We start from the raw sequence: 9,314 nt of genomic DNA on the forward strand, positions 1-9,314 counted from the left end.
TTTCTACTATTTTCTATTCAGTAGGAAATGAGTATAAAATTGAAAGAAAAAAAAACTTGAGGAGTGTTATAGTTAATATTTAAATACTTATTAAAATCACCTGTAAATCATAATATTTTGAAAAATATTTTTTTTATTATTATTTCAACCTTCTCAAAAAATTTATCTCTCAAGCTTCACTACTTCAATGAGAGACTATTGGAAAATTTATAGATTACTTAATCAGATTTTGGTGGGCAATGTATGCTAATTAGTTGCCGACAAAACGTGATATCAAACCTGTAAATCATATCCATTAATCTAAAGCAAAGAAGTCATGGCTCTATATTCTCATTTGCAGTTCCACTTCAATACCACCAATTATCTACTAAAAATACATATCACCATCAACTATTCACAAAACAAAACTAATTTTAAGTCACCAACCCACAATTTAGCATTGCCGCTTGAAATTAATAATTATAAGGATTTCTTACAAAGTTGGTGGTGCATGGTCTACGTCCTCAAAATAAATCAAGACAATAGATTTTTCCAATTCAAGGTTTTAACTTTGATCCTATTAATTCCTTCCTTTTCTTCCTCCACCTTCTCCTCTTCATTCCATTACTTCCGTGCACATTGCAGATCTTTGTCGTAAATTGTGCTTGATTTGTTGTAAGTGTCTCTTTTGGTGACAATATGGCTCTAGTGAACATAACCACGAACTCCAGTACGGCCTTGAACACGAGCCAATGGAACTGCGAACACTCATCTAAGTTTCAACGTTTTTCAAAAGGAATATTCTACGGGGAAAACCCTTTAAACCACACGCTATCAGTGATTACTCTACAAGCTTCCTTAGTCTGTTTTTCGACCTCATGGTTGCAATTCTTTCTTGCCCCACTTGGGGAGGGTAGCTTCATTCCACAAGTGCTGGTAATATAATATTCTCGTGATATATACATATACACATACCATGCATGTATAATTGTAACTTACAAAAGACGACATTTAGGTGTAATCTTTTGATTTCTTTAACTAAAATTAAAATTTTCTGGCCTTTATTATGCAATGCATTCATAAACACCTGCAATACTGTGTTTTATCCTATTATAAAAATTATTTTTTATTTAAAATTTTCACTTATATAGATGTTTTTATCATAATACTTCCAAAATGAAAAATAATATTTGTTTTCGCCAAAAAAACCACAGTTGTATATATATGATCAGAAAAATTATAGAGAATTGAAATTAATTAGCCAAAGCAAAGATTGATGCATGCGTAAATGAGTGTTTGCATGCAATGAAAAAGTGTTGTTGGATATAAGCTAATTAATACTTTGGTTGTGGAAATGCGTATTCAGGCAGGGTTGCTAACGGGACCAACAATACTGGGAGGAATTAAAAGCGTTAAAAGATGGCTATTCCCCGCAAAACCTTTCTACGTATGCAACACAATCTCCTTTCTAGGGTGCGTGTTTTTCTTGTTCCTTGTGGGAATCAAAATAGAGCCATCGATGGTAATGAGAACAGGGAGAAAGACTTGGGCTATTGGCTTGTGTTCTTTTGTATTTCCAGTCCTATTGAGCATACTTTGTGCTTTGGCTATACGACAAACTTTGAACCCGGAAACAGACCTCTACAAGTCCATATATTATATTGCAATTTTCTTATCAGGTGGTTCCTTTCACGTCACTGCGACTCTTCTAGAAGACCTAAAGCTCCTAAACTCGGAGGTTGGTCAGTTAGCTCTCTCTTCATCTATGGTGAGTGGAGCAGTCTCTGCAATGTGGGAGGTCTTTATAATCACTCGGCAACAATCAACTTTACAGAAAAAGAAAGACAAATCTTCCATCATGATGATCATTTCCTTGGTTGTTCTGGTGATTTTCATCTGTTTTGTTCTTCGACCTATCATGTTATGGATGATACGAAAGACACCCAAAGGGAAGCCCATCAAAGAGTCCTACATAATTTCCGTCTTTCTTATGTTGTTGGTGTGTTCATTTGCTGGGGAGTTCATTGGGGAGCACTTCTTGGTTGGGCCTATTCTTTTGGGCCTGGCAGTGCCAGAAGGCCCACCACTCGGATCAGCATTGGTAGAAAGGCTAGATAACATAGTCTCCGGAGTGTTCATGCCTTTGTACTACCTCAATAGTTCTTCTAGCTTCAAGATTTATCTAATAGATGGTCGTAGCCTTGCAGTGGTGCAACCTGTGGCCTTTATTAGCTTCTTTGGGAAGGTATTGGGAGCCATGTTGCCTTGCCTTTATTCCAATATGCCACTCACTGATTCTCTCTGCTTAGCTCTCCTAATTAGTGCCCAAGGCATCACCCACTTGCTTCACCTACAGACTTGTCAATACCTTCGTGTAAGAATTTATATATAAATACACACCTTTCCTCATTTCCTCTAACTAAAAAATCACTTCGTATTAGAGTGTCTTCAATCACAATGATCATGCATGTTAAAACTCATATCTCATCTGATTTCTGATTAGTTCACAATGTAAATTTTTCATGCGTTGAAATCATTTTTTTCTTCTTCTTTTTCCAATAACTAATTTGAATGTGAATATGTATTGCAGGTTATAGATGATCAAACATATGTTCAAATGGTGATATCTTTAATATGGTTGACAGCAGTTTCCACCCCTGTAGTGAAATTCCTTTATGACCCATCTAAGAGTTATTTGTCCCTAAATAGGGGTAAGACCATTGAACATGCCCCTCCCAATGCCGTCCTTCCCTTGATGGCATGCATACACTTAGAAGAAAACACCCTACCCATGATCAATGTTATAGAAATGTCCAACTCCACAATTGAAAGTCCTATTTTCCTTTATGTCTTGCACCTCATTCAACTAGTAGGTAGATCAGCCCCAGTTTTAATGGACCATCAACTCGATTTTAATTTCAGTCAAGTTAGCTACCATTCACAGAGCATAATAAATGCGTTCAAATCATACGAGCAACAACACACTGGCAACATGATGGTGAAACTCTTCACATCCATCTCCCCTTATGAGAGTATGCACGATGAGATATGCATGCAAGCTGCAAAGCAAAGAGCATGCATGTTGATTATGCCTTTTCATATGCAATGGAGATCAACTCAAATTATAGAATTAGCGCACCCCATTAGAGATTTAAACCTTAATTTGCTCCGAAATGCACCTTGCTCTGTTGGGATCCTAGTTGAACGAGGCAACGTGATCAACAACAACCCTTTAACAACTGTGTCCTTCTACAGTGTTGGAATTGTATTCATTGAAGGGTCAGATGACCGTGAAGCGTTATCATACGCAATGCGCATGGCTGGTCACCCTAATGTAACGGTCACGGTAATTCGGTTGATAGAGCCTGGCAAGAAGAGTAGAACTTATGTCGACACAGACCCTGATGGTGACTTGATTCACAAGTTTAAGGTTGACTTCATCGAAATCAAACGCCATGATTACAGGGAGGAAGTTGTGAGAGATAGTGTGGAAATGGTCAATGTCATAAGGTCACTAGAAGGTTGCTATGATTTGATTTTGGTGGGTAGATGCCACGACAGCGAGTCTCCATTGTTTAGTGGGTTGACAGAGTGGAATGAGTATCCAGAACTCGGTTGTGTAGGAGACATGTTAGTGTCTTCGGATTCTAATTTTGACGGGTCTGTGTTGGTGGTGCAACAACAACATAGGGTAGGGGTTAGTCGCAATGATTTGAACAATTCCTTAAATGCAAAGCAAGAAACCATAACCATTTTAGAAGTGCCCCGTGAAACAAAGATGCGCCAATAGTTTTAAGTGTTTAGCATATCATCGACAATATTGTTATAATTCTGTATTGTTTACAATTATTTTGTTAATGCTTTGTAGCTAATTAAACATTGACTACTAGTGGATTTGTAAATATAGAGATATAATTTGTTTCCATAAAGTAAATACAATGAAGGCAGCATAATCCATTGTTATTGAATTTGTCTGGGTGTTGGATAGCCTAACTGAAGACAAAATCTACCTTTTAGGTTGCACTTGCATAATAACACCCGCAAGCAAACTAAAGATGAGACGATTGCAGTGATTGAAATGAGAAAGGTGGAAATAGCTAGCCAGAAAACAATTACATGGAAAAACTCTGAATTGGCATATATAATGATGTTCGACAAAGTTGTGCTGATCAATTATATCGACAACTATATATAATGTACGGATAGAAGGATGGTACACATGGTCTTTGCCTTCCTCTTATCTGTGGATACTTTTCTTTAATGGTTAGTTAGGAGTATGTGTGGCCAAACAAAGGATGGCGGTTTTTTCTTCCTTTTTTTCTTTTTCGAACAACATATACGAAGGGGTGGATCGCACATAATTAGATTTTCTTTATCAGTATTTCCTCTGCATTAGTATTTTTATTGGGAAAGAATGGGATAGCAAGACTAATAATAACTACCAAGGATGAGGGGTAGGAATTTTTGTTCATGTGTGCTTGTTGATGTGAGTGATTAAGAGGTAACGGAGAACCGAAGATGAGAAAGTTTTTGATTTTTTCTCATCAACAAAGTGTTTTAAAATAGTTAATAGTTCCTTTTAAATAAATAAAAAGTTGTTAACTCAAATAATTCAACATTTATACTCTCTAATTAAAGACTGAAATTTGATCTTTATCTGTGACATGAAATCATAATTATATATTATTTTACCTTACAAGAATTAGCTAGATGAAAAGGGGTTATATCTCTTTGTTAATCAAAAAGGAAAATAAATTTTTTTAAATAATTTTTTTAAAATTCTCTTAAAAAATAATAAAAAATAAATGATCATTTCTCATTTCCACGTTATAAATACAAGAGTAACTTATACTAATCAAAAGTTGTAACTACAAATAGCCTGGACACTTGTATATACCTTTTTATTAAGAAAACAAAAACATTGAGTTTACTATTATTATTCTAGTGATGAAAATTTTGAATAATTTGCATTGAGCTTCAAACTTTGTTACTATCTTACTGTACACAAAATCAAATATGTATAAATGAATTAGATTTGCAACTTTTTGACATGACATGCTTACATTTTATAATATTTCTTTTGGTTCTTTTTACAAGGAAACAAATGATAGTGTATTTATCACCAATGTTTTGTTTCTTATAACAAAAACAGGAAGGAATAATTAGTTAAATTCGATCAAGAGTCTCAATCTTGCTGTGCAAAGCAAATACACAAACTATTATTTTAAGTTTTATGTCTGCTCTCGAATTTCATCATTTCGTGATCTTAAATAAACACATCCTAAAATGTAACATTCAACAATTTAAGTTTAGTGTGGATTGATAGTTGCCCAGCTGTTATACAATTACCAAGACTCTGCTCTGCTCTGTGTCTTATATCAACGAAACATATATACAAGAGATGAGAGTGCATCTACAGAAATCCACTTAAGTTTATATAATTCAAATACAAAAAAGTCACCAAAAGCTTGTTAAATTAATATATATAGTCAATTTGTCAAAATGAAAGTATTTTTCCTTCCAAGATTATGGTTTTATAATAAAAAAAAACACAACTTTCTTACTTCTCCTATAAAAGCAATTTTTCTCTAATCAACCATATATTAATTACAGTACATAGATGAATAAAAGTTCAATTGAAATGCTTTGGCAGTCTCAGAAAGTGATTTTACTCCTTTGAGAAACACACTATATGATTAAATATAATAGGTAATTTAATTTTAAGAGTAAACATGTTGTCGTTCACCAATTGAATTCTCATCATCAAATCTGTAAGATATACATGGTGGATTCTAAACCAATTAGGTATATATATATATATATATATATATTGAAACTCCAATCTCCAATGATGGGATGTGTGTGCATGTTTTGAGAAGTTTTCTTCCGGGATTTGGCGACTGAACCCCGTGAACTTTGCTTCTTGCATCTGCTTTGTCCTAACCTAACCAACTGCAGCGCAAGGCTCAATGCTACTTACTCCAGTCCTTGGGATCTCCCTCCATATCATTTCTTTTCACTATATCTGTTATGCATTATTATGATCAATTTGATTCAATTTTTTATTACTTCATGATTCCACTCATCTATATGTTTAGAATCTGATTTTGTGTTACCACCTGCATAATCACGTTAGGAGCTAAAGCTGAAGGCTATTTTTAACTCCATTTTTGTTTGCATATAGCTTGTCTTATTCAGTTAGTTTATAAGAAAATATCTATACCAATAGCATATAACTCAGTTAGTTTGATAGGATGTGTGAATTATTTTAAATTCTTTAGATAAACAAACTGAATTACAGTCATAGATGTTGCAATTAACTCAAGCATACTCTTTTTAAGTTTAAGAGATTACTTACTTACTATGCCCTTGCTTTGAACCAAACCAATGAAACATTACCTTGTAAGAAGGAGATCCAATCAATCCTGTATTCTCACGTATGTTGTTTAAAGTTAAACCATTTGATTTAAAGAAAAGAAAAGTAAGAAGATTAATTAGTGAAGGTATGTTTATTGTTCACTAAAAGAGATGTGCATTGATGTGTGAAATATGAGGCATGAAACCAAGGTAGGTATATGGTCGAATCGAAGTAGTATAATAATAAAATGATGAGTTGGAGTGTGAGAAAGGGACGTGGAAAGAATTGTGTATTATTGGTATGGGAGAGAAGAGAGGGAATCCACGTGAAGAAGTGAGTAATTTAATAAGAAATAAGTCAAGGGAGATATGCCAGCTTTCTTCCTTGTGTAGCGTGCTCATGTCGCCAATGTTTCTACCAAGTCCCACCTTTTTCTCCTCTCTATTCTTTCTACCATCTTTCTTTTTCTTCTCCATCGTCTGCTTTTTTCTCTAAATAATAATAACTAAATGTCATTTTATTACTTGTTTTACTAAACCTCTTCCAGTGACTGGTCATTCATCATTCATCAATCAGGAGTTTTAACCTATTTCAATGCCCCCTCTCTTTTCGTTTTCGTTCATGTTTATTTCCTTGGCAGCCACAAATTGTTCATCACTTGTGAATGATATCTTGTAGCTTTATACACGCATATTTACTTAGAGGTATACAAAATTCAAATCGAATCGAATTGATACAAATTCGAGCCAATCAAGATAAAAATTCATTCATTTTAAGAAAATAATAATAATAAAAGTCCATTTTGTGCAAAGATTTGATAAATCGATATATTATTTATTAAGTATGGTTAGATTCAATTTTATATATATAAAAAAAACTTAATCACACACATATATATATATATAGTGAATAATCCAATTATATTAAATTGATCTAAATTTTAAAAATTTAATCCATTTTTAAAAGAAATTAAATTGACTTACTTTATTTAAAATGATTTGATTAATTGAACTATTTTAATAAAATAGATGGATTAAGCTTTAAATTTTGAAAATCCAATCCATGAACATGACGTGACTTAGATTTATGTCTCAGAATTTTTAGTAAGCAGATTTCACATTTGCCATGGCATTGTTTTATGTTGTACATGTTAATATGAATTTTAAAATATATACATAAATATTTCACTAAAAAAAACAAACATCTTAAATTTTTAACATTGGCCAGCTAAAGTCTACTAACCGAGTTTGAATTGACTCGTAAATGTTAACCATGGAATGAAAGCCTAGACACTCTATCATGATCATCAACCTTAATATTGGGACCCAAACTGTACTTTTGGCTAGTTTCCTACGAAAATGCGTCCAATATTATGTGCTTAATTAAACTTTAATTTGACTACCCATCATGAACAAAAATACTTGGTACATTTCTTAATTAAATTGGACTTTGTTTATTCCAATTACAACTGTTCATCACCCAAAAGTAGAACATATATCGCTTTAAACTAGACCAACTACAAAATGGTTAGTGATTGAAATAATAATGTCAACCAAAGCCTTTCATTCCTTTTTATTTAATTGATTCCTTGAGTTAACAAAGGTGCCTAACGTGCATGTTCTAATTAAATATCATATTGAAACTCGGCTTAATCATTGGAACATGGATCTAATTCCGGATGCCACCATTAATGTTCACTGTTTAGGGTGCATTTGTTGATTAATTAATCAAAAGCAAACAAAACTCCTCTTCATTTTCATTTGGAAGAACCCCGAACTCCTCAAATGATCATTACTTTTAAATACAAGAAATTATTACATGAAAACTTTGTCAATTTTTACGACACGTAACTAAATGCTATTCATTAATTATTATTTCTTCTAGATTATAAAACTCGATTATATAATACATTAGAAATTGATGGAGACTAGCTACAAACCATGGGAGGGTCCCGGTATATAATAATTTCTCCTTAAATACATTGATTTAAATTTCAAATTTTTTAATGTATATATGAAATAAAATTAAATATTCTTTGTTCTTTATGTAATGTCTATAATTAAGGAACAGAAATAAAATTGATGAATTCTTCATCATTTCCTCGATTATTTCCTTTTCTTTTGTTTTTTTGATTTGTATTACGCAAGCATGCTAATTAATATAAACTAATTAATCCAACCCCGAAAGCCAAAACCAAAAGTCATTAAGGCAAACTCTTCTATATCCACAACTTTAGATACTCACTTACATTTTAGAAAAAGAAAAAGAATTTAAAAAAAAAGGGGGAGAAAAAGGTCATGTTATATTTTTAACAATTTTCAAGTGTTGAACCATCTTCGGCTCCCATTCCCCTCCGGCACCGGCCACCGGAAAAAAAAAAAAACTAGTCTTCCGAGATGCTCTCCAAACGAGGCCGCCACAAACCGCCGCGGGCGCTCCGGCGATCCCGCCGCGAGCATTTCTTCTCCTTGGAAGCTAGAAACGTTCCATTGTCGCGTTGCTGCACGCTCTTGGTGGTAATTAGGTCATCACCATTCTTATTATTATTATTCTTAGTATTTTTTTTATGACAGGCACCGGCGCTCACGTGCGACACGCGCGGCACGTGCCTTTTCTTCTCCGGCAAGGAGGAGGCCGGGATCAAGAAGTATATGCTGCCTCTCTTGAGGTCGGTCTCCGGCGAGAGGATGAGAATCCGGCGAACGACGCCTTGCGAGGTGGGCTTGCTCAAGACGTGGTTTGGATTGGCCTTGAGAACTTCCCCCGCCGTGATTGGACGCGTGATCTCTTCCACGTAACCGTTCAAGTGCACTATGCGGATCAGGTCTAGGGCTCCACACGGAAGAACGCAAGCCAAACAGCACCTTAAGCTGTTTCCCATTGTTTTTAACTCCCTCTGTGGTTCGGAAGGGTTGGAGCGTGTGGGGTGTATTTATATGCCCAATGACCATGGGTACGATCATAATTATTGTGAAAT

At 34.3% G+C, this 9,314-nt stretch overlaps 2 protein-coding genes across 3 annotated transcripts; one reads left to right on the plus strand and one right to left on the minus strand.

Moving 5' to 3' along the window:
- The first annotated feature begins 465 nt into the window (after positions 1-465).
- LOC109809931 (cation/H(+) antiporter 15) lies at positions 466-3,947 on the plus strand. 2 transcript variants are annotated; one of them, XM_029274691.2, is made up of 4 exons: positions 466-541; positions 625-915; positions 1,346-2,353; positions 2,570-3,947. In XM_029274691.2, exons 2-4 carry the CDS (start codon positions 679-681, stop codon positions 3,767-3,769), a joined length of 2,445 nt encoding a protein of 814 aa, XP_029130524.1. In that variant the 5' UTR covers positions 466-541; positions 625-678; the 3' UTR covers positions 3,770-3,947. The 2 variants fall into 2 exon arrangements, with proteins under 2 accessions (XP_029130524.1, XP_020228950.1); XM_020373361.3 differs by lacking the exon at positions 466-541 and having other exon boundaries at positions 548-915.
- A 4,590-nt stretch (positions 3,948-8,537) lies between these two features.
- On the minus strand, positions 8,538-9,314 carry LOC109794716 (uncharacterized). Its single transcript, XM_020354161.3, has one exon. The coding sequence runs from the start codon at positions 9,216-9,218 to the stop codon at positions 8,721-8,723; it is 498 nt and encodes a 165-aa protein (XP_020209750.2). The 5' UTR covers positions 9,219-9,314; the 3' UTR covers positions 8,538-8,720.

This window comes from Cajanus cajan, chromosome 9 (assembly GCF_000230855.2).
Source record: "Cajanus cajan strain Asha chromosome 9, NIPB_CcT2T_4, whole genome shotgun sequence".
NCBI lineage: Eukaryota > Viridiplantae > Streptophyta > Magnoliopsida > Fabales > Fabaceae > Cajanus > Cajanus cajan.

Coding starts and splice junctions, on each gene's coding strand:
- LOC109809931 (XM_029274691.2), top strand. CDS start 679: ATGGCTCTAGTGAACATAACCACGAACTCCAGTACGGCCTTGAACACG. Junction 916..1,345: donor GCTTCATTCCACAAGTGCTG/GTAATATAATAT, acceptor ATGCGTATTCAG/GCAGGGTTGCTAACGGGACC. Junction 2,354..2,569: donor AGACTTGTCAATACCTTCGT/GTAAGAATTTAT, acceptor TATGTATTGCAG/GTTATAGATGATCAAACATA.
- LOC109794716 (XM_020354161.3), bottom strand. CDS start 9,218: ATGGGAAACAGCTTAAGGTGCTGTTTGGCTTGCGTTCTTCCGTGTGGA.